The sequence below is a fragment of the Crotalus tigris genome, unplaced genomic scaffold (assembly GCF_016545835.1).
Source record: "Crotalus tigris isolate CLP2741 ecotype Arizona unplaced genomic scaffold, ASM1654583v1 scf7180000022970.308977840:1548163, whole genome shotgun sequence".
NCBI lineage: Eukaryota > Metazoa > Chordata > Lepidosauria > Squamata > Viperidae > Crotalus > Crotalus tigris.
The window spans coordinates 748,728-774,036 of record NW_024099557.1 but is presented as its reverse complement, the minus strand read 5'-3'; the positions used below and the strand labels follow the sequence as shown (position 1 = coordinate 774,036).

The following is a 25,309-nucleotide window of genomic DNA, read 5'->3' as shown; positions in this document are numbered from 1 at the left end:
ATCCAGTTTTTCCTCCTTTTTCCACCCCAATTCTTGATCAGAGTGAATCCACCTAGCCCAGCCGTTTGAGAGCCTCATTCTCGGCGGCCCACGCCCCGCAGCCTCTTGCTTTTCACTCTTATCCTTCTTCTTTCCTTTCTTTTTCAGGGTTAAAAAATCATCTTCCTTTCCTAAGTCCAGACTTTGCAGAGTTCAACCCTTTCACCTCCAGTCTTTCTGGATCTTTAAGGGTTAACTCGTTCCGCTTAGGCTTGACCTGTGTCAGGTTAAGCCAAGGGGTCTTTTTCCCTCCTGTTAAGAAAAAGCTCTCTTCCCCCTCTCCTCCCTTTTCCCCTCTGCCCCCCTTCCCCTGCTCTCCTCTTTCCCCCTCTGTCCCCCCCTTTTCTCCTCTGTCCCCCTTCCCTTGCCCCCCTTCCCCTGACTCTCTTCCACCCTCTGTCCCCCTTCCCCTGCTCCCCCCTTTCCCCCTGCTCCCCTTCCCTGTCCCCCTTTTCCCCTGTCCCCCTTCCCGTCCCTTTTTCCCCTCTGTCCCCCCCTTTTCTCCTCTGGCCCCCTTCCCTTGCCCCCCTTCCCCTGATTCCCACCCTCTGTCCCCCCTTTTCCCTCTGTCCCCTTCCCCTGCTCCCCCCTTTCCCCCTGTCCCCCTACCCTTGTCCCTCTTTTCCCCTCTGTCCCCTTTCCCCCTGCTCCCCTTCCCTGTCCCCCTTTTCCCTCTGTCCCCTTCCAATGCTCCCTCTTTCCCCCTCTGTCCCCCCTTTTCTCCTCTGGCCCCCTTCCCTTGCCCCCCTTCCCCTGACTCTCTTCCACCCTCTGTTCCCCCTTTTCCCTCTGTCCCCTTCCCCTGCTCCCCCCTTTCCCCCTGCTCCCCTTCCCTGTCCCCCTTTTCCCTCTGTCCCCTTCCAATGCTCCCTCTTTCCCCCTCTGTCCACTGTCCCCCTTCCCTTGTCTCCCTTTCCCCCTCTGTCCCCCTTCCTTTGCCCCCCTTCCCTGTCCCCCCTTTTCCCCTTTCCCCTTTTTCCCTGCTCCCCTCTTTCCCCCTCTGTCCCCCTTCCCTTCTCCTCCCTTCCCCTGTCCCCCTTTTCCCCTCCGTCTCCTTCTGTTCCTTCATTCTCCTGTCTCCCTTTTCTTGCTCTGTTTCCCCCCCCCCGCTTTCTTTCTCGGTCTCCCCTCCTGATTTTAAAGGGTTAACACAAACCTTCTCTTTTTCCTCCCCCCCTTTTTCCTCTTGCCCCCCCTTCCCCCTCTCTCCCCCCCTTCCCCCTCCCCGCTTCTCCTCTTCTTCCCCTTTCCAGGGTTAAAACGATTTTCATCCCTGCCGGCACTTCAAGGGTTAACCCAAAAAAAAAGGAAAAAGAAAAAAAAAAGAAAGGGGGGAGAGCGAGAGAGCGAGAGCGTTTCCCTTTTCTCCCCCCTCCCTCCTCCCCTCTCGGCTACTTCGCGTTCTATCCAGATTGACACATTTTCTACGGGAAGCCGCGCCGGACCAATCAGGCGCGTCCTGGGTTTTGTGGCTTTTTTTTTTTTTTTTTTTTTGGTCCTTCCCCCACGTGGGCCGCGAGCGCCTTATGTATTTCTTCCCTTGCCTTCCCTTTCTTCTCCTCCTCTGCCCCCCCCCGCCCTCCCCGCGCTTTCTCTCGCTCTCGCTCTCTCTTCCCGGCGCTCTGATTGGCTCCGGCGCGTTCGACTGTGGCGAAAGAGAAAGCGGCAGACCCCACGTGGAGCTGGCGGGCGTTCCATTGATCGCTTCTCCCCCGCAAAGCTGCCGCGGGTGGGAGGGGGGGGAGAGAGAGAGAGAGAGAGAGAGGAAAAGGAAAGAGGGAGAGAGAGAGAAAAAAAGAGAGAGAGAGCGAGGAAAGGAAGAAGGGGCGTTGAAAGGGGGGGGTCCCATCTCTCTCTCTCTCTCTCTCTCTCTCTCTCTCTCTCTTGCAAACACGGCAGGGCAGCCCTGACCCGGAGCCACCCCGCCCACGCTCTCCCTTCCTGCGCTTGGGTGAGTGTTTTCTCGCGCGCGGTGGAGGTAGATCTTCCCCCTGCCTCCTCCTGGGTCCGTCTCTCCAAGGGGGGTGGGTGGGTGGGTTGGTAGGTGAGGGGTGCAGCGCTTTTAACGGGGCAGTGAGATTTAGGTTTGATCTCTTTCCTGCTGGCGGATCTACTCTTGCTTTACCTGCTGCGGCTGCTGCTACTGCTGCTTTGGGGCCGGACTATTGTTAAGGCTGGGAAAAATCGGGGGTGGGTGGGTGGATGAGGGGGGGGGGACGATTTTGTACCCGGGACTTTCTTGGTGCTTTTTTTTTTTAAAGGGGGGGGGTCTAAGCCGGAGAAGAGCCGAGTTCCTCATTCGTGGGAAAAGAGCGGGTTGCGATTGTTAATTGGGGCGCTCGGGGGAGGGGCTGCATGTAGAGAGGGTTTTTTTTTTTTTGCTGTCTGTATTTCTTAATACAAAGAGGCATCGGGGGGGGGAGTAAAATCCTCACCCCCGTTTTATCTCGTGCAGCTCACCTTCCTGGCTAAATACCCACGGATTAAACTGTGATTAATGTTACTTTGCCTCTGTTTTTCTTCTGTGCTCATCCCCGGTTAAGCTCCAGTGTTTTTTCCTTTCCCCCTCTGGGAAGCAGAGCTGCCAGCTCGGGGGGGGGGGGCAAACATTCCCGAGTCCTTGAGATCTTGCCCAGCTCCGTATTTTTATTTTATTTTTATTTCTCTACCCCCCTCCTTTCTTGCCTCGTGGCACAATGGATAGACCACCCTGAACATGTGCGGAGTGCTTTTTCGTGGCTCCTGAATGAGCCAGTTCTAGCTTCCTACCCATAGGGATGGGTATTGGGGGGGGGGTCCCCAGGCAGGTTTTAAAATCCTTTATTCGAAATCTGTAGAGAGAGAGTGAGAATGGAGAGTATTTCGTTTGATGTGGTACAACAGTTTGCAAGAACTTCGGAGAAAAACGTTGCTAATCTAGTTTGCCAAAAACCCACTGGGTAAGATTAAATCTTTCTTAATTAGGGGTCTACACACTTTCTGAAGCCAGGACTAGCATCAGTTGTCCTCAACGCGGTTAGATTGGAGGTTTGGGTGTATTCACACAGTAGGTTTAGCCTGCTTAGAGAAATGAACTTTTTTTAAGGCTACTTGTGTGTTTAAAGAATGCCTTGGTACGTTTAGGGGTTTGCCCAACATCCAGGAGAAAATTAACCATAATTAAAGGTGGCCTGTTGCGTGAATACAGCCCACTTTACTTTAAGATGCTTTATGAGTTGTGTGATGTCATTGGTGTCTTTTCTCTAAACTGGGAAGAGTAAGAAGGTGACCCATTAAACCTCCAGAAGCACATGCAGATGTGAAGTTTCCAATTGTTGGAAGTCTTGCCTACTAGATGGAGACTCCAGATGCAGAGGCAGTTTATCTCTTTCACTCGGCTTCCCTGGATCTGTCAATGAGCCTCCTTGTTAGAATCAAATTTCGAAGCTGGTACCAAGATTACCGTTGTTATTTAAAAAAAAAAAAACACAACCATATGGGTTTTTCCAACCCCTATCTTCTAGTTTTCTTTATTTTAAAATGCATTGGAATCTTGAGTTTTTCCACGCATCACAGGTAGTCCTCGACTTACAACGGTTGATTTAGTGACCGTTCCAAGTTACAACAGCACTCAAAAAAAGTGACATGACCGGTTTTCACACCATTGCAGCATCCCCACGGTCACATCATCAAAATTCAGACGCTTGGCAACCGACTCACATTTATGACAACTGACTCACATTTATGACGGTTACCGCGTCCCGGGACTCACATTTATGATGGTTACCATGTCCCGGGCTCACTTCGTCCCCTTTTGCAACCTTCTGACAAACAAACCAATTGGGGGGGGAAGCCAGATTCACTTAACAACCGTGTTTATTTATTGAACCACTGGTAGTGATTCCCTTAACAAGCACGGCAAGCAAAGTCGTAAAATGGGGCAAAACTCACTTCAACCTCTCCCTTAGCAACAGAAATTTTGGGCTCGTAAATGGAGGACTGCCTGGACATTTTATCTATAGCTGACTGCTTGTATCTTCACATAGTCAATAAATAGGTGAAAATAATTGAGTTTAACATTGATTTATTGTGGGGTTGGTTGTTTTTTTTAAGGAAACCACTGCTGCCCCCCCCCCCCCGCCCAGCCTTCCTTCCCCCCCCCAGGAGTCGATTAGATGCGCCAGGAAGCCCCCCCCCTTTCAATTTTGCACATCCTTCCTGATAAAGCTGGCTGGGATACAGGGAATTGGGGAAGGGGGGGTAGTCAGGAACGGCTGCAGCTGGGAGATTTTTATATTGCATAACTTGGGGGACGTTAAAGTTAATTGAGGGGCGCATGTAAGAACAGCTGGAAAGAGGGAATGGTGTGTGACGTAAAACAAAAAAATAAAAGTGGAAACAGCCACGTGGGGTCCCTGGTGGTGGTGGTGGTGGTGGTGGGAGGTCCTTTTCTTCCTGACCCTGGGGGAATAAAGGGGGGGCTGAATTGTAGCTCCTTTCTTCCCCCCCCCAGTTGCACATGTGTTAAAAAGGAAATTTATGCTTCCTGAAGTCTGCCTGGGAATTGGAAGCAGGAGGGGGGGAAAAAACGCCCTTGACATGCCCAGAGGCGGCCTTGTTCACCCTGTAATTTCCTTCTGAGCAGACAGCCAATATCCTCCCTGTCTATGAAGGGCCGTCACGGGGTCAAATGGTTTGCAGCGTCTCTCGAATCCATGACGAGTTTTGGATATTTATCGATTTGTGCAAAAAAAAAAAAAAAAATCTCTAGTTGGGTGGCTTTCTGGAAGTGTTTGGAGGCTGGTCCTCGGCTTACGACCACAACTGGGATCAGAATTTCTGTCCCTAAGCGAGTTGGGTTGTTAAATGGGTCTCGCTCGATTTTGCATCTTTTCTTGGGGGGGAGGGGGCTTGGTTGTTAAGCCAACTACTGCAGTCGTTAAGTGAATCGTGCAGTCGTTAAGTGAACCCATTGACAGTTAGAACAATTAACCAGTGGAACAACCTGCCTCCAGAAGCAGTGAATGCTCCAACACTGGAAGTTTTTAAGAAGAAGAGACTGGACAGCCATTTGTCCAAAATGGTACAGGGTTTCCTGCCTGAGCAGGGGGCTGGACTAGATGACCTCGAAGGTCCCTTCCAACTGTATTATTATTATTACTTTGCTGGTTGGAAGCTGGCTGGGAAGATCATACGTGGCGAATATGTGACCGCAGGACGCTTGCAAGTGTCATAAATGCATGCTGGTTGCCAAGCGCCCAAATTTTGATAACGTCATGGTGGGGATGCGATGGTCGTAAGTGTAAGGACTGGCCATAAATCATTTTATTCAGCCCTTTTAGTCACTCAATGAATGGTTCCCCGCTGAGGACAGCCTGTAATTGGTAGAGAACTTGGTTTACACAATTTAGGTTACTGGAGGAGGGGTATCCCTTGTTAATATTTTGGGGGTTCTGGCAGGAGGAACTGTGGATGCTGTTCTTTGGGACGCAATTCAAGGTGTTGGTTATCACCTTTAAAGCCCTTCATGGCATAGGGCCAGGTTACTTACAGGACCGCATTCTGCCGCATAGTTCCCAGAGACGGGTGAGGTCCCATAGATTGGGCCTCCTTCAGGTCCCGTCGGCCAGACAATGTCGGCTGGCGGGCCCTCGGGGAAGGGCCTTTTCTGTGGTGGCTCCGACCTGGTGGAATCAACTCCCCCCCCCCCCGAGGTTCGAACTACTCCCACCCTGCCGGCCTTTAAGAAAGCCGTTAAAACTCTCCTGTTCCGGCAGGCCTGGGGCTAATGTCCCGGGGGGGCCGGGATATGATCGGACTCGCGGTATGACTGTATTATTTTATTATTTTATTGTTTTATGATTGTTTTAACTTTGTACGCCGCCCTGAGTCCTTTGGGATTGGGCGGCATATGAATAAAATTAAATACGAATACAAATACAAATTGTTTTGTTGCTGTTAAAAAGTAGAGTATATTTCAGTGATTTAAAGTACAGTTTTTACATTTTTGCCACTGTGGGTTCCTTATTGCTACCCTAAATCAGGCTTTAAGCCACGATTGTAAAGAAGGGAATGGAACTAATAAACCAGAGTCACGTAGAATTTGGTTAGAGCTGTAGAATGGCTTTCTACAAGCAGTGATGACTCCTACTTTGGAAAGGAGAAGAGAAATGTCTGGAAGAGAAGGCTTTCTGTGGTGCTAGTCCTCATGAATCTCTTTTTATTCTCACAATCGAAGGATAACATTGCTCACCAATACGGGACTTGTGGATTCCTTTATTTCTTACTAATTTGTTTGCCGCCCACCTTGCTTCAAGGCCACTGGGTGGTGTAAAATAAATGGGGTGTAAAAGTGGTAGATGACGATAGTCAAATCATGGCGCATTTTGTAACTGCTGGAATAATGTGCGCATAGTTCGTTTTGAAAAATCTGGTCAGCCATTTCTAGACTGCTAAGGCTTTGCTTACAGGTTTGTACTTAAAATGTGCTAAAATTCAGTGTGCTAAAATGTGCTAAAATTCCCAGTGCTAGCTGGGGGAATTCTGGGAGTCGTAGTTCACTCATCTAAACATGGTTGAGACGCCCGTAATTTCTGGTGTGGGACCAGGATAAGATAACCAACGCTTCCAATTTAACCAGGTAACCATCTTATTCTCCCTAGGTTACCCCCAGAACGTGGGTTCCCCAAACTGGAGAGGTGGTGACCTTGCCTAAAATCACAAACCTATGGTTGATTTACAAGGATGTTCCCCCAAAATCGGCCCCCGGTAAGTTATCTTTGGCTTTTTAGATTTCCCTTCCATCTCCGAAGTTTGGTTCCTTAAATCTTTAGGTTTCAAACGCCATCAAAAAAAATAAAAATAAAAGTATACTTTCTTTTAGGTTGATTTAACTCTTATCCAAATGTCAGTGTTTCAGTAGTGGATGTGTTTTTATTGTTTATTGTATTGTTTGTTTACATGGATTCAAAATGGACAATGGATTCAAAATGGACAGCGATTAATATATGTGTGTGTGTGTGTGTGTATATGTGTGTGTGTGTGTGTGTGTGTGTGTATGTATGCTGGGGGGTAGGTATATATATGTATGTATATAGCATGTGTATATATATATATGTATATCGGTAGATATATACTTTCGTCCGTTTCCTGCTGTTATTGCTGGGTATTGGAGTTTGCGGAATCATCACATGTATGTATCTTGTTCCTAGCGTATATTTGTAGATAGTGTAATATAAACCACCATTTACCACTGTTTTCTGTATTTACTCCTGGGTTACCTCAGCGCAATAAACCTGCACGCTTTCCTTGGTTGTCCATAGTCTTTGTAGGAGCCTTCTCCAACATTAGGTTCAAAAGCATCAATGCTCATCCTCTCCTCTTCTTCAAAGTCCCAGTTGCGCTCCCGTAAATGGTCAAATACAGGTAATCCTTGACTGACTAAATGGTCATTTAGTGACCATTCAATGGCACTGCAAAAAGTGACTTAGAAGATGATATGATAAGATAAGATAAAACAACAACAACAACAACAACAACAACAACAACAACAACAACAATAACAATAACAATAATAATAATAATAATAATAATAATAATAATAATAATACAAATAGAAATAGAAACTGTGGCAAAAGCAAGCAAGGGTAGTACCAATAGTGATAGGCTCCTTGGGTGCAATCCCAAAACAACTGGAGCACCACTTGAACACCATTGGCATTGACAAATTCGCTATTAGTCAATTGCAAAAGGCAGCCTTACTAGGAACTGCTTCCATCCTGCGATGATATCTGTAATACCATCAAACATCACATCTGCCTATCCCAGGTCCTGGGTAAGGACTCGATAGGTAGACAAAATGCCAAATCCAGTCTGAACATCTGGCTGACTGTGCGATGAATGATAATAATAAAGTTGGAAGGGACCTTGGAGGTCATCTAGTCCAACCCCCTGCTAAGGCAGGAAACCCTATACCATTTCAGACAAATGGCTGTCCAGTCTCTTCTTAAAAACTTCCAGTGTTGGAGCATTCATCGCTTCTGGAGGCAGGTTGTTCCACTGGTTAATTGTTCTAACTGTCAGGAAGTTTCTCCTTAGTTCTAGGTTGCTTCTCTCCTTGATTAGTTTCCATCCGTTGCTTCTTGTTGCCTTGGAAAATAGCTTGACACCCTCTTGCAGTAGTCATTAAGCGACTCACTATTGTTGTGTGAATCGACAGTCATTAAGCAAACCCACTGTTCGCAATGAGGTGATTTGCCTAAGGCAGTGTTTCCCAAACTTGACAATTTTAAGGCATGAGGACTTCAACTCCCAGAATTCCACAGCCAGCAATGCTGGCTGTGGAATTCTGGGAGTTGAAGTCCACATGCCTTAAAATTGTCAAGTTTGAGAAACACTGGCCTAAGGACTGCAGGAGTCACTCAGCTGCTGCAGTGGCTCATTTAATAACTAGAGCCAAAAAGTCATAAAATGAGGTGCTAAGTATCTTACTTAGCAATCAGGTTTTTGGGCTTGGGAAGAGAAGAGCAACTAAGATGATCCAAGGCCTGGAGACCAAAACATATGAAGAACAGCTGCGGGACTTGAGTTTGGCTAGTCTAGAGAAAAGAAGAAATAGGGGAGACATGATAGCGGTATTCCAGTATCTGAGGGGCTGCCACAAGGCAGAGGGGGTCAGATTGTTCACCAGAACACCAGAGGGAAGGGCGAGAAACAATGGTTGGAAACTGAACAAAGAGAGAAACAACCTGGAATTAAGGAGAAACTTCCTGACAGTGAGGACAATCAACCAGTGGACCAGTTTGCCACCAGAAATCGTGGGCGCTCCATCGCTGGAAGTTTTAAAAAAGAGACTGGACTATCACCTGTCTGAGATGGTATAGGTCCACCTGCTTGAGCAGGGGGCTGGACTAGAAGACTTCCAAAAGTCCCTTCCGGCTCTATTCTGTTCTATTCTATTCTATATTCTATTCTGCTCTATTCTATTCTATTCCAATATCTATTCCATTCCATTTGTTAAGCCCCATTTTACGAACTTTCTTGCCACAAGTGAATCACTGCAGTTGTTAAATGAGCAACACGGTTGTTAAGTGATTCTGGTTTCCCCATTGACCGGGCTTGTCAGACGGTCGCAGAAGGGGATGATCACGTGACCTTGGGACACAGCAACCGTCATAAATATGAACCAGTTGCCAAACATCTGAATTTTGATCACCTGATTGTGGGGGAATCCCTGTAAAGGTCATAAGTGAGAAATGCGGTCGTAAGTCACTTAATATTTTTTCAGTGCCGCTGTAACTTTGAACGGTCACTAAATGAACTGTTGTAAGTCGAGGACTACCTGTATACGGTGTTTCCCTCAAAGTAAGACCCATCTGGAAAATAAGCCCTAGCATGACTTTTCAGGATGCTCGTAATATAAGCCCCATCCCAAAAAATAAGCCTCAGTTAAGATCATCAGCCAGACCAGGGGACTGGAGGCTAAAACATAGGAAAAACGGTTGCTGGAATTGGGCATGTCTGGTTTAATGAAGAGAAGGACGAGGGGGGACATGATAGCCCTGTTCCAATATCTCAGGGGCTGCCCCAAAGAAGAGGGAGTCAAGCTATTCTCCAAAGCGCCTGAAGGCAGGACAAGAAGCAACGGATGGAAACTAATCAAGGAGAGAAGTAACCTAGAACTAAGGAGAAACTTCCTGACAGTGAGAACAATTAACCAGTGGAACAACCTGCCTCCAGAAGTTGTGAATGCTCCAACACTGGAAGTTTTTAAGAGGAGACTGGACAGCCATTTGTCTGAAATGGTATACGGCAGGGGTGTCAAACTGGCGGCCCATGGGCCAGACGTGTTATCCGGAAGCCACGCCCACCCCATTGCCGGCAATGGCAAAACCGTCCTGATAGGTTTGACATGTCTGGTATAGGGTTTCCTGTCTGAGAAGGGGGTTGGACTAGATGACCTCCAAGGTCCCTTCCATCATCATCATCATCATCATCATCATTATTATGAATGCATTTAGTACTGTATTTCCCCTAATATAAGCCCTAACCGGAAAATAAACCCTAATGCGTCTTTTGGAGCAAAAACTAATATAAGATCCGGTCTTATTTTCGGGGAAACACGGGTGTGTAATGAGTGTCTTCTACTGCTTGCAAGAGGGTAAGATCTGTCCTTGGATTGCCAGGAGCAATTATACAGGCTCAGCCAAGTGAAACTCTTCCCCCCCTCTCCCCCCCCATCACATAACACTCACACATCCGGCACTAAATGCCATTACAGGAAAGAAGAAAAATTGATTGTGAACTTGACCGAGCAGAGCCTCTCCTGAGTTCAGTGGATGCTGGCTGTGATCGAGCTTTTAAATGTTGGCATATGGCTGGCTCACGCCCGGCGCTCTCTCCTCTTCTGCCTGTGTGAGTGGGCAGCTGATTTGTCCAGGCAGATCCGGAGACGAAACTTACTGTGGGTATTCCTGTGAGTGCTGTGTTGATTTTACAGGGGGTCCTGGAGATTATGGCCACAATTCAGCCTCAAATTTCCATTTGCAAAGCAAGACAGCTGTTAAGTGAGTCTCCGCCCCGTCCTTTTTTGTCCGGCTTCCTCCATTGACTTCGTTTGTCAGATGCTCGCTAGGAAGGTCACAAATGGTGATCACTTGGCCCCCCGAGACAGTGCAACCATCATAGATTAATGATGATGATGATGGAAGGGACCTTGGAGGTCATCTAGTCCAACCCCCTATACAATTTCAGACAAATGGCTGTCGTCTCTTCTTAAAAACTTCCAGTGTTGGAGCATTCACTGCTTCTGGAGGCAGGTTGTTCCACTGGTTAATTGTTCTCACTGTCAGGAAGTTTCTCCTTAGTTCTAGGTTGCTTCTCTCCTTGATTAGTTTCCATCCGTTGCTTCTTGTCCTGCCTTCAAGCACTTTGGAGAATAGCTTGACTCCCTCTTCTTTGGGGCAGTCCCTGGGATACTGGAACATGGCTATCATGTCCCCCCTCATCCTTCTCGTCATTAAACTAGACATCCCCCTGGAGATTAGGACCGCTCCCACCCTGTTGGTCTTCTGTAAGCTACTTAAGACCTGGCTTTTCCGGCAGGCCTGGGGTTTATAAAACCTTACCCCTGGATGAGTGTTTTTGTATTGTTGTTTTGTTATGTTTTATGTGTTTTTTATTGTTAGCCGCCCAGAGTCCTTCAGGAGTGGGGCGGCTTATAAATTTTAAAAATAAATAAATACATAAATTTCAGCAACCATTCCTTATATGTTTTAGCCTCCAGTCCCCTGATCATCTTTGTTGCTCTTCTCTGCATTCTTTCTAAAGTCTCAACATCTTTTTTACATTGTGGTGACCAAAACTGGATGCCGTATTCCAAGTGTGGCCTTACCAAGGCATTGTAGAGTGGTATTAACACTTCACATGATCTTGATTCTGTCCCTCTGTTAATGCAGCCTAGCACTGTGTTGGGTTTTTTTGGCAGCTGCAGCACACAGCTGGCTTCTATTTAAGGGATTGTCCACTAGGACTCTGAGATCCAAAATACATGCCAGTTGCTGAGGTTCTGAATTTTGATCAGGTGGCCCATGGCGATGCTGCAACCGTCCTGTGAAAATGAGTCATAAGTCATTTTTTTTCACTGTCGTTGTAACTTTAAACGGTCACTAAATGAATGATTATAAACCAAGGACCGCCTATATCTGACGTTTTGGGGGAAAGGGCTGATGCTAATCTGTTTTATTTTAGATGCTCCCAGCACCACCAGTTTTGACAGCCCTTACACACAACTTTGAACTGTGCCCAGGGCATAAATCATGGTTTATTTCTTTTATTATCTAATTTAGATAATTTAGAATGATCTAATCTCAGGATTAGCTCTGCAGAACTAGGCAAAACTGGACAAGCCACTTGATGTTTTGGCATCTTTTTTTTTTTCCCCTACCTAGTCCTCTTTAGGGTAAACAGAGTTCAATCCCAATCTTCTGAGTACTGGAGGTTTTAAAAAATAGACCAGACAACCATTTGACTGAGATGGTAGAGGGACTTCTGCCTTGAGCAAGGGGTTGGACTAGAAGACCTCCAAGGTCCCTTCTAGCCCTATAGGATTCTAATGCTGGGAGCTGATTATCTCCTTTCTGGAAGGCATCCAGGTGAGAAAATTGAACTTAGAGTAGAATAGAATAGAATAGAATAGAATAGAATAGAATAGAATAGAATAGAATAGAATAGAATAGAATAGAATAGGAATAAGAATAAAGCAGAATAGAATAGAATAGAATAGAATAGAATAGAATAGAATAGAATAGAATAGAATAGAATAGAATAGAATAGACAGTTGGAAGGGACCTTGAAGATCATCTAGTCAAACCCCCTGCTCAGGCAGGAAACCCTATACCATTTCAGACAAATGGCTGTCCAGTCTCTTCTTAAAAACTTCCAGTGTTGGAGCATTCACAACTTCTGGAGGCAGGTAGTTCCACTGGTTAATTGTTCTCACTGTCAGGAAATTTCTCCTTAGTTCTAGGTTGCCTCTCTCTTTGTTCAGTTTCCATCCGTTGGTTCTTCTCCTGCCTTTGGGTGCTTTGGAGAATAGCTTGACTCCCTCTTCTTTGGGGCAGCCCCTGAGATATTGGAAGACTGCTATCATGTCCCCCCTCGTCTGTCTCTTCCTTAAAGTGGACATTCCAGCAACCGTTCCTTGTATGTTTTAGCCTCCAGCCCCCTGATCCTCTTTGTGGCTCTTCTCTGCACTCTTTCTAGAGTCTCAACTTCTTTTTTTACGTCCTGGCGACCAAAACCAGATTTCTTTAAGGTGAGGGAGGGAAAGAGGGAGGGGGAAGGGAGGCAGGACTCTTTCCAAAGGAGACCACAGAATGGGAGGGGAACGAGGGCCCGTGCATGATGCGTGTTCCTGCCATGGGTGATTTTACCCTCTCTCTCTCTCTCTCCCTCCCAGGCTCACCTACAGACCCCCCCTGTGGCCACGGCAGCTGTTGCAGCCGCGGCTGCGGCCAGTGTCGTATCAACCGCCCCCCAATCCTTGAAACTGACTTACCCCGAGATCTTGGACCGGATCAAAGAAGAATTCCAGTTTTTGCAGAACCAGTACCACAGGTAAAAAAAAGGATGTTCATTTTCCCAGGAGATGCTGAACTGGGCAGACACCAGGATTCCTTCCCTGGATCCCGGTGAGCGCAGGCACCAGGATGGGGGGGGGGGGGTAGGACCGAAACCAACTTTTCAATCTCTGATTTAATCCTTAGAGCTGCCCTGAACTGTTCGGATGCCTTTGCCCCTCTGGGTAAGGGGCCTTTTGCAAGAGCCGAGGTGGTACAGCAGTTAGAGTGCAGTACTGCAGGCCACTTTAGCTGACTGTGTTCAGCAGGTCAGCGGTTCAAATCTCACCGGCTCAAGGTTGACTCAGCCTTCCATCCTTCCGGGGTAGGTAAAATGAGGACCCAGATTGTTGGGGGCAATGTAAATATATATATATATACATTGCTTACTAGTGTTCACCGCTTAGAGAGTGCTTGCACTTAAAGCGGTATATAAGTCTCATAAATAAATAAATAAACCCGAAGAGACTGTAACCTTCCATTCTGCAGATAGTCCTCGACTTACGAGCACAGCTGAGCCCCAAATTCCTGCTGCTCAGCAGATTTGCTCCAGTTGGCGACCTTCCTTGCCACAACGGTTAAAGAGCGTCCCCGCGGTTGCCAAGTTAGCAATTTCAGTTTTGTAACTTGGTAACCTGAACTAAGCAACTTCCGTTAGTAACTTGTTCAGTGGCTAAGGCGCAAGTGCGGGAAGTGGTCGTAAGTCACTATTTTTCCAGCGGTTGTAAGTCGAGGACTTCCTTCAGAGTCCGCGTGGCCTCCCTAAGGGGTTGTCCTGCAGTTTGGGGCCACATCTGGATCGTGCCAAATTCAGAAAAATCTATTCCATACAATATGCATAAAATTCCTGGCCTTTGAAATATTGAGGGCCAGCTGTGTTGACTCCACTGGGGGCTGGTAGTCTCCCCAGGGATGCCTGCCCTGAAGTGGGTCTATTTCACTTCCCCCCCCCCAGCAAATTTGTCCTATTTATCTGCTTCAATCAATACTGCCTGCTTTTGAAAACAAGCAGATGCCCTGTTGGCAAACTACAATTCCCATCAGCCTGGGATCCAGGAGGATGGGGGGTGTGTTTATAATCCCAGGAGATGCAAAAGGCACCGTATGCTGAGTCAGAAATCAGAACTGGGCCGCGGAAGCGTCGGGTCCACAAAGCCAGAAAATGTCTGGATGATTGAGTGGCCAGCTCTCCCTTTGAACCGGAGAGAGCCCCAAATCAAATCACAATCACTGTGAAAACTTGTGTTGACTTATTTATTCAGTTCAGTGGTACCCCACCCTTTCCGGCTTTGGGGACAAGCAGCGGGGAGAGGGGACGGTTCCGGGCGAGGGGTGGGTGAGAGTGCGCGCGCAGCTCCATTTGAGCGAGTGGCAGGCATGCACGTCCACTGCTCATGCAGACGGAGCTTCGTGCATCCGAGCACTTGCCTGCTGCTCGCGCAAGCGGCGCTGCATGCGTGCTCACCCGCCGCTTCCACAGCCTAGTTTCAAACGGGCCATGGCCCGTGGATTAGGGATCCCTGATTTAATTCATTGATTTATTATCCCAAAGGAGGCAACTGGACTTTGAAGATGTTTCGCTTCTCATCCAAGAAGCTTCTTCAGCTCTGACTGGATGGTGGGCAATGGAAGGATTTATATTTCTTGCTGGTTATTTGCATTCTTTTAGAGCAGTGGTTCTCAACCTGTGGGTCGGGACCCCATTTGGGGTTGAACGACCATTTCACGGGGGTCGCCAAACAACAAAGTCCGCCATTTTTTTCCCCCTTTTCCTTAGCTGTGCTACTCCCTTTTATTCTATTGGCTTTTGAAAGCCAATAGAATAGACTCTCTTGAATAGAGTCTGATTCTATTGGCTTTCAAAAACCAATAGGAATTGTCCAGGCTGTCTCTGCCCTGCTGAGCCCACCAAAAGTCCCATTCTGCAAACGGTGCTGCACCAGTTGAGTAGTCCTTGACTTACGACCGGTTGGGGGTCACGGCATTAAAAAGGTTGAGAACCACTGTTTTAGAGAGTCATTGAGATCACTTGGAGGACCACTTTGCACCACTCACATGACTTTGGGGACACAGGTTAAACCTCCAAGTGGCCTCAGTGACTCTCAAAGAATGCAAATGACCAGCTGTCTGCAAGGAGTATAAATCTTTCCACTCCCCACCATCCAGTCAGAACTGAAGAAGCTTCTTGGATGAGATGTGAAATGTCTTCAAAGAAAACCAAGAAAGTCCAGTTGCCTGTTAAAAAAGCGGCTTGGAGACAACCATGGCCTGGATGTCTGAGAATCTCCATAGACATTGATTTATTAATTGTACATGCCGCCCATCTCAACGTTGGGGCGACTCTGGGCCACTTTACAAGAGGTGGAACCGATAAATATCAAACCAGTCAAACTGAATAAGAATGCAATAAAGAGTTTAGCTATAGGGTCTGCTCTTTTGTTTTTAAAGCTGTCAAGTTTCTAGGACTCATGACTGCGCATGGTCTGTGAGGTCACCCGACGGGAAGGTAGCTAAAATGGGGTGAGGGGGGTGCTTTGCTTCAACCAAAGCAATTTTTGGGGAAAGCAGCCCCCTTTGCTGCAGCCGTGAATAGATTATGCAAACTAGAGAGGGGCTGAATACATTATGCAAATGCAGACCTGTAGTTGCATGATTTATACAGGGAACTGCATTGGGGTTCCCCCCCCCCCTTTTTTTTTTTTTTTTTTGGATCTGCACCGTTTTGGGGCTTTCTAAAAGGGAAAAGCAACTCACCAAGAATGGGGTACAAGGTTAGGCCGGGTTGTGTGAATTGGGCCCTCTAAAGCACCTAAAGGGTCATCCAGATGCCCCTGTTTCTTTGAAGGCGGTTGAAGGGTGGTGCAATCCGAGGTCTTCCTTTATCTTCACAGCTTGAAACTTGAGTGCGAGAAACTGGCGACTGAGAAGACAGAAATTCAGCGGCATTATGTCATGGTGAGCAGCTTTTATGATGCTGATTAAGCGCCAGTCTGAGCCTTCCAGGAAAGGGAGCTTTTAGCAAAACCTACCTCTTTGCTTTTCGTTGGCCTCTAATCGAGGATGATGGGTTCTAAAGTCCAAAGCACTCAACCAGGGTAGCAAGTGGGCTTTTACTCTCTGCTCTGGATGCCCTTTCCTGTTTTGGGGTACATTTTTCCAACTGAAGAAATGCAGGTCATCCTCGACTTACGACCATACAATTGAGTCCAGAATTTCGGTTGCTAAGTGAGACATGTGTTAAGATGAATTTTGTCCTGCTTTATGACTTTCCTTGCCCCTGTTGTCATGTGAACCACTGCAGTTATTAAGTTCGTAATAAACTTAGGGGTGTCAAACTCAATTTCATTGAGGGCCGCATCGGCATTGCGGTTGCCCTCAGGGGGCCAGGTGGGTGTGGCCAGGGTGGGTGTGGCCTACTGGGTGGGTGTGGCCAACTCCACATCGTTCGTGTCAAGGGTGCCTGTGGGGGCCTGGGAAGGAGTGGGACAGATCTGAGGGTCTCTGGCAGAAGGGGGTGGGACTGGGGCAAGTGCCAAGGCATGGTCCACTGGAGGAGCCTCACTGTTCCTCTCAGGCCATGTGTGTGTGGGGAGGGGGCTTATGGAGCTAAAGCTGAATGTGTTTCAACATAGATGGCCACCACAAAATTGTACATTGGCTCCCGGCTGGCCTGGGCCAGGGCCAAGGCAGCAGGGGCCGTTCCCTCACTGTTTCCAGGATGGCTTCGCGGCCAACATGAAACCACTTCGCGGGCCACATCTGGCCCCCGGGCCTTGTGTTTGACATGTCTGACATAAGTGAATCTGGCTTCCCTCTTGACGTTGCTTGTCAGAAGATTGCAAAAGGGGATCACATCACCCTGGGACACGGTAATAGTCATAAATATCAGTTGGTTGCCAACAGGCCGAAGTTTGATCCCGTGACCATGTGGAGGCTGCAGCCATAAGTGTGAAAAACGGTCATAAGTCACTTTTTTTTCCAGTGCCATTGTAACTTCGAAACAGTCACTAAATGAACTTTTGTAAGTTGGGGACTCCCTGTACTGGTATTGACAAGGAAGGAGAATAAGATAAAGTGGGATACTGGCTTTTGGCCTCCGTTCTTCCCAGCTTTTCCATCTTGCTCCTTGCCTTCCAGAAATACGATCCACATGCTGGAAAAATGGAAGATATAATGCTTTATCCCGCAATCTTGCATCCAGTCCAACTTGAATTTAATCCAAAGCAAACAACACCTCACAACTGCCTTTAAAAAAAAAAAAAAAGAGCTATAGCTTTTTTGCACACTTGGCAGTGACACCATTGTACCACCCACTGTGCAGATCTGCCACATGTTGTTGAAGGCAGCCGTGTCCCTTAACCAGATTCAGATGGGGTGTTAGACTTAGAGAGACGATGGCAGCCGGGAAAAGATGCGGCTGCTTTAATGGTTGGGAAAGAGATATGCTATCCAGGCAGTCGTCAACTTAACGACCACAGTTGAGACCAGGTAATCATTATGTGAGTGGGGGAGGGGGACATTGGGCAGGCAAGTTTGCTGCCATTGCTAAGTAAATCCCTGAGGGTCATTAGGTAAATCACAAGATCATTAAGCTTCCTCCATTGAGTTTGCTTGCCGGAAGCCAGCAGGGGAGGTCACAAATGGCAGATCACAGGATCACTAATGGCGATCACGTGATCAGCAATGGCGATCATGTGACCCTGGGATGCTGCAGCCGTCATAAATACAGAATAGTCGCCAAGCACCCAACTTTGGATCACATGACTGTGTGGTTGCTGTGATGGTCACAAGTGCAAAAACTGGTCATAAGCCAGTGGTGGGATTCAGCCGGTTCGCACCGGTTTGGTAAAACCAGTAGCTAAATTTTGTTGAGTTCGGAGAACTGGTTGAACCCATGCTGCTACTGGAAGTTGGTTCTAGGCCTTGGAGGCCTGGAGGAGGTCTCCCTGGCCTAGAATGGCCCACCGGAAGTGCGTGGATGTCACTTCCGGAAGTCTGTTTTAGGCCTGGTGGAGGCCTTCCAGGTCTAGAACGGCCCACCAGAAGTACATTGATGTCACTTCTTGAAGTCTGTTCTAGGTGTTGGAGGCCCAGAGGAGGCCTCCCAGGCCTAGAACAGCCCATAGGAAGTGCATGGATGTCACTTCCGGAAGTCCATTCTAGGCCTCGGAGGCCCAGGCCTGCATCCATGCAGAGATTCAGGTATTTGAATCCCACCACTGTCATCAGCCTATTTTTTTCAGTGCTGTTGGAACGTCAAATGGTCGCTAAACAAATGATCATAAGTTGAGGACTATCTTTAGCTCTTCTCCTGCATTCAGAAGCACCTCTTGAGAAGGATTTGTTTAGTTTTGTTTAGTTCAGCTCCAGAAATAGCTACAGGTCATCCTCGACTTACAACCACAGATGAGCCCAGAATTTATGTTGCTAAGTGAGAAATTTGTTAAGTGAATTTTGTCCCATTTTACGACTTTCCTTGCTCCGTTTGTTAAGTGAATCGTTGCCGTCGTTAAATGAGTCCCACGGTTGTTAAGTGAACCTGGCTTCCTCCATTGGTTTTGCTTGTCAGAAGGTCGCAAAAGGGGATCAGGTGACCCTGGGGACACTGAAAACCGTCATAAATATCAACCAGTTGCCAAGCATCCAAATGTAAACCACATAGCCATGGGGATGCTGTGACGGTCATAGGTGTGAAAAAACGGTCATAAGATCCTTTTTCAGTGCCGTTGTAACTTTGGTCACTAAATGAACTGTTGTAAGTCGAGGACCGCCTGTATTTTCTAGACGTACCCGGTGCTCTGAGCTAGGAAAAGCCCCAGCAATGTTAGCAATAACCACACGCAATAACCACACGCAATGTTAGCAATAACCACACGCTGAGGCTTTCGTAAGCCATGTAAGTATCTTGGGCAATTGCCATTGCTATGATCCGTTTTAACCCACGGTGATGCAAAGAGCTAGTCCTTTCCTTACGACTACAATTGAGCCCAACATTTCTGTTGCTAAGCCAGATAGCCGTTAAGTCGGTTTTGCCCCATTTCACAACCTTTCTGGCCCCCGTTGTAAAGTGAATCGCTGCCGTTGCGATTTCAGATCTGAGTTTCATAGGGGTGGCAAGTTGGCCTCTTGTCTTTTTCAAAATCCTTTTTAGAAATCCCACAGCTAACCTTGGCATGCTTTTCTCTTCCAGTATTATGAAATGTCCTATGGGTTGAACATCGAAATGCACAAACAGGTAAGTGAACGGGCATGTTGGAGGCAGGGGTGGGAAACCTCTTGGCTGCTACAGAAAGTCCTTGATTTATGACCGCAATGAGGACCCAAATGTATGTTGCTGAGCAAGGTAGTAGCTGTTAAAGGAGCCGTGCCTGATTTTGCCACGGCTGCTAAACGAATCACTGCAGTTATTAAGGGAATGGAATGGAATAATAGAATAGAATGGAATGGAATGGAATGGAATAGAAAATAGAGTAGAATAGAATTGAGTAGAGTAGAAAATAGAATAGAATAAAAATAGAATAGAATAGAATAAGAAATAAATTCAAAAGAATAGAATTGGAATAGGGATAGAATAGAAAATAATTAATTTAATAGAATAGAACAGAGTAGAATAGAACAGAACAGAATAGAATAGAATAGAATAGAATAGAACATAAAAAATAGAATAGAACATAGAAAATAGAATAGAGTATAGAATTTCAAATAATATCAAAGCATCTGGAGAACACCAGATCACGAAAGGCTGAGCTGCCTACATGGACAAATTCAAAGGGGAGAATGGAATGGAATGGAAGAATAGAATAGAATAGAATAGAATAGAATAGAATAGAATAGAATAGAATAGAACAGTGATGGTGAATCTTTTGGAGACCAAGTGCCTAAAAACTGGCCCCGCCCCCACTCCACCCCTGCCCTTCCCCCGCTCTGCCCTCACCCTGCCTGCCCACAAGGCCACTCACCGCCTCTAGGGCCTGCCGCAGATTGCCCAGGCAGTCCAGCAGCACCATGGCGACCAAGCCTCTTCCCGCGTCCTGCAGCATCAACTGCATGATGGGGTGTGAGGGCAGAGTCTTGTCTACACTGCCTGGCTGCCATGTCCTTGGCTGTGCTGCTCCATGTGGGCCATGCTTGGGGGCGACTCTCCTCCAGATGGGCTGCTGGTGAGGGGGTCGCAGGGGGAGGCAAGGCTGGGGCAATGGCACGTGTGCCCACAGAGAGGTCTCCGAGTGCCGCCTCTGGCACCCATGAAATAGGTTCGCCACCACTGGAATAGAATATAGAATGGAATGATAGGATAGAACAGAACAGAACAGAACAGAACAGAATAGAATAGAATAGAATAGAATAGAATAGAATAGAATAGAATAGAATAGGAAGGGACCTTGAATGTCATCTAGTCCAACTCCCTGCTCAGGCCCTCAATCCATTTACTCCAATTATTCAAGGCAGGAAGAGAACCAAAAACATTGCAAAAAAAAAAAAAAGACATAAACAGAATTGTTTTGCATCCAACAAAAAAGCACAGCCGCCTTCAAGTCAAGGTCAACTAACTCCCTGATGTTTTCACTAACTGTGGTTTTTGCCGATATTGACTGGTCAGGAAACAGATCTTGATATTATGGTAAATACTCTGATAATGTGCAGAAGAGAACTGGGTGAAAAGTCAAAATATTAACCCTAACGTGTGGGACGGAAGGGACAATTCCATATTAGCAAAACTTGGAAAATAATTTTAAAAGCCTCTTTCTGTGAGTCTTCCTTGTGATGAGTAGCATATGGGAATCTATCTCCAAATGAGACAAGATATTGCAGAACGGGAAAAGGTGCAAAATAATAATAATAACACGGATCTGCACATATACTATGTAGATACATTACGACAGCCGAAGTTCTTGGGAGGAATTCAATGCATATAGGAAGTCTTCCACTTACGAGCCTGTCATAAGTCGTGGCAATTGAAAAGCCGGTCATCGTATGATCAACTGGATTTAGGACAGGACTAGAATAGAATAGAATAGAATAGAATAGAATAGAATAGAATAGAATAGAATAGAATAGAATAGAATAGAATTCAAAAATAGAACTGGAATAGGGATAGAATAGAAAATATGGAATAAAATAGAATAGAATATAGTATGGAATGATAGAATAGAACAGATCAGAATAGAATAGAATATAGAATGGAATGATAGAGTAGAGTAGAATAGAATAGAATAGAATAGAATAGAATAGAATAGAATAGAATAGAATAGAATAGAATAGAATAGGAAATAAATTCAAAAATAGAACTGGAATAGGGATAGAATAGAAAATATAGAATAGAATAGAATATAGTATGGAATGATAGAATAGAATAGAATATAGAATGGAATGATAGAATAGAATAGAATAGAATAGAATAGAATAGAATAAGAAATAAATTCAAAAGAATAGAATTGGAATACGGATAGAATAGAAAATAATGAATGGAATGGAATAGAATAGAATAAGAAATAAATTCAAAAGAATAGAACTGGAATAGGGATAGAATAGAAAATATGGAATAGAATAGAATAGAATAAGAAATAAATTCAAAAGAATAGAATTGGAATAGGGATAGAATAGAAAATATGGAATAGAATAGAATAGAATAGAATAGGAAATAAATTCAAAAATAGAACTGGAATAGGGATAGAATAGAAAATACGCTTGTCGGAACCTGCTGGGAAGGCTGCAGACGGTGATCACCTGACCCCAGGATCCTCAAACCATCATAAATACGAGCTGGTTGCCAAAATGCCCAAATTTTGATCACATGACTCCGGGAATGATGTGACGGTTGTCAGTGCTGTGAGGACCTGTCATAAGTGCCTTTTTCGGAGCCCTCGTAACTTTGAACGGTTGCTAAATGAACTGTTGTAAGTCGAGGACTGTCGACTGTCGTAAGTTGAGGGCTACCCATATTCTTCTGTCTCAAGATGGGATGTTTTAATTCCAAACGAGGGCCGCTGGGGAGCTGACCTGATTGGGGTTTTCATTCTGATCTGTTTTTAAAACCTCTATTCTATTTTTTCATTTGCTGCAGTTTAAAGAGGCATTGGGGCTTCATGTCGGCTTAGCGGCTCGGTTTAGATTAATCCTCTCGTCAGTTTGCTGAAAATTGTGCCCAACCTCCCCAAAATGTGTCAGGTTCCAAGGAGCACAAAAAGGGTGTTTAGCCCCCCACTCGTTTGTGATGCAAAAAACAGAGGGAACCGGGTTTTGACTGCATCTGCCTTCCAGATCTGAACTAGCCCCTTGTACTGGCTGCAAATTACCCCTCTACAGAGATAATGGAGGGGCTTTGGACAGCTTTAGCCTCTGTTGCCGGACTCCTCTTTCCCATCGTAGGCACTCCATCACTGGAGATTTTTAAGAAGACAGTCACTTGTCTGAAATGGTATAGGTTCTCCTGCTTGAGCAGGATGCTGGACTAGAAGACCTCCAAGGTCCCTTCCAGCTTCTCTTCTCTTCTCTTCTCTTCTCTTCTCTTCTCTTCTCTTCTCTTCTCTTCTCTTCTCTTCTCTTCTATTCCATTCCATTCCATTCCATTCCATATTCTATTCCATTCCTTTCCATTCCATATTCTATTCTATTTCTATTTCTATTCTTCTAATCTTCCCTCCTCCCAGCTTGGAATCCTCCCAGCCTGATTATCCCCTGTATAAAAGAATCGAAAGGGACCTTGGAGATCATCTAGTCCAGTGGTTCTCAATCTGTGGGTCGGGACCCCATTTGGGGTTGAACGACCATTTCACGGGGGTCGCCAAACAACGCAGTCTGCCATTTTTTTCCCCCTTTTCCTTAGCTGTGCTACTCCCTTTTAGTCTATTGGCTTTTGAAAGCCAATAGAATAGACTCTCTTGAATAGAGTCTAATTCTATTGGCTTTCAAAAGCCAATAGGAATTGTCCAGGCTGTCTCTGCCCTGCTGAGCCCGCCAAAAGTCCCATTCTGCAAACGGTGCTGCACCAGTTGAGTAGTCCTCGACTTACGACTGGTTGGGGGTCGCGGTATTAAAAAGATTGAGAACCACTGATCTAGTCCAACCCCCTGCTCAAGCAGGAGACCCTATACCAGTGGTGGCGAACCTATGGCACGTGTGCCAGAGGCGGCACTCAGAGCCCTCTCTGTGGGTACGCGCAACGTCGCCCCAGCCCTGTCTCCCCCCACGATCCCCTCCTCACCAGCAACCCCACCAAGGAGAGTCGCCCCCAGTTGTGGCCTGTGCAGAGCAGCGCAGCCAAGGACATGGCAGCCAGGCAGCAGGTACAAGACTTCGACCCCCCCGCCCCACAGCATCATCTGTGTAGCTGCCATGGTGCTGCAGGGTGGGAGTGGGGCAGGAGGTGGGATGGAGTAGGCAGGGCAGGGGGCAGAGCAGAGGGGGGGGGCAGGGGCCGGGCCAGTTTTTGGGCACTCTGTGTCCAAAAGGTTCGCATCACTGCCCTATACCATTTCAGACAAATGGTTGTCCAGTCTCTTCTTAAAAACCTTCATTGATGAAACACCCACAACTTCTGGAAGGCCGTTCCATTGATTGATTGTTTTCACTGTCAGGAAATTTTACCTCATTCGTAGCTTGTTTCTCTCCTTGATGAGTTTCCATCCGCTATTTCTTGTCCTGCCTTCAGGGGCTTTGGAGAATAGGTTGACCCCCTCCCCACCCTCCTTTGTGGCAGCCCCTTAAATATTGGAATATGATACAATAGTCCTTGACTTACAACAGTTCATTTAGTGACCACTCAAAATGACCATAGCACCGTTTTTCACACTTAACGACCGTTGCAGCATCCCCATGGTCACGTGATCAAAATTCAGATGCTTGGCAACTGGTTCCTGTTTGGGACCGCTGCTGAGTCCCAAGATCACGTGATCCCCTTTTGCAACCTTCGGACAAGCAAAATAACTGACCAACCAGGTTTCTAACTAATCAACTGCAGCGATTCACTTAACAACCGAGGCAAGAAGGGTCGTAGAATGGGGCAAAACTCACTTAGCAAAGGGCTCGCTTAGCAACAGAACCTTTGGGCTCCATTCTGGTCGTAAGTCGAGGACCACTGTACTGCTGTCGTGTCACCCCTAGTCCTTCCTTTCATTAAACTAGACCAGGGGGGGTCTTCAAACGTGACCTTTTTATGACCTGTGGACTTCAACTCCCAGAATTCCTCAGCCAGGCACGGCTGGCTGACGAATTCTGGGAGCTGAAGTCCACAAGTCATAAAAGGGCCACGTTTTTGAAGACCCCTGGATTAGACGTACCACGTTCCCACAACCATTCTTCCTATGGTTTGGCCTCCAGGCCCCCCCCCCCCCCGATCGTCTTTCTCGTTCTTCTCTGCACTCTTTCCAGAGTCTCAAGATGTGTTTTATATCGTGTTTTATATCTGTTCTATATCGTGGCAACCAAAACTGGGTTCCAAGTCTTTATCAAGGCCGTTATAAAGCGATATTCAAGCCGGTGATCCTTGTCCCTGTCCTCTCTGCCATGTGGCATGGAAGGATTTACAACCAGCTTCAGGTGCTGCTGGCCTGGCTGGGTGCCAGGAAGCTGTCACCGCTCCCCCCTTCCCCTTTTTTATTTTAAGGAGAAACTCATAACTCTCTGGGCCCTGACAGCCTCCCGGTGATAAATGGGATCTGGCCTGATGTAAGCTTTGTGGTTATCCCCTCGGCCTGGCCCACTGGATCCCTTCTCCCTCTTTCTCTGTTGCAGACCCTCCCCAAAGGCTGGCACCTCCCCTTTGATTAGATTTGCCCAGCAGGTGTCTTTTTAATGTCACTCAAGATGCCCCCCCTAGGCCTAATCCCTCCCCTTTCCCTCATCACCTGCTTTATTGCCCGCATAAAAAGGTCACACCATTCAATTTTTATCCCCGGCTGGCTGACAAGGGCAGCGGTGGTGGTGGTGGTGGTGGTGGTGGGTGTTGGTGATAATGTGGGTTTCCTCTCCCCCCCCCATTATATTTATTTATTTATTTCCCTGTCAGAAAACAGTGCTTCGGGGATGTGTGTGTAGGCAGGAAAACGGCATGCCACAAAAATGAGAGAGGGAGTCGTGCGTGAAGGAAAGGAATCCCTCTTTGCAAAAAAATGCAAGCTAGGAAATTGAGGGGGGGGGTTGCTCGGGGAGCAGGGGGGGGGGTTCGTCTCTTG

General features: G+C 46.8%; 1 protein-coding gene across 4 annotated transcripts in view; it reads left to right on the top strand.

Annotated features, from left to right (window-relative positions):
- Positions 1-1,809: 1,809 nt before the first annotated feature.
- LOC120297059 (transducin-like enhancer protein 1) overlaps positions 1,810-25,309 on the top strand; it is an 83,480-nt gene continuing 59,980 nt past the window's right edge. For 3 of the 4 annotated variants that reach the window (XR_005553676.1, XM_039319271.1, XM_039319268.1), the window contains exons 1-5: positions 1,810-1,990; positions 6,681-6,786; positions 12,977-13,134; positions 16,028-16,091; positions 19,327-19,371. Coding sequence is in view for 3 of the 4 variants with exons in the window: in XM_039319271.1 (XP_039175205.1) it covers positions 6,763-6,786; positions 12,977-13,134; positions 16,028-16,091; positions 19,327-19,371 (291 nt within the window). In the remaining variant the exon portion in view is untranslated. The remainder of the gene's footprint in view (positions 1,991-6,680; positions 6,787-12,976; positions 13,135-16,027; positions 16,092-19,326; positions 19,372-25,309) is intronic. The other variant, XM_039319270.1, reaches the window with a different exon arrangement.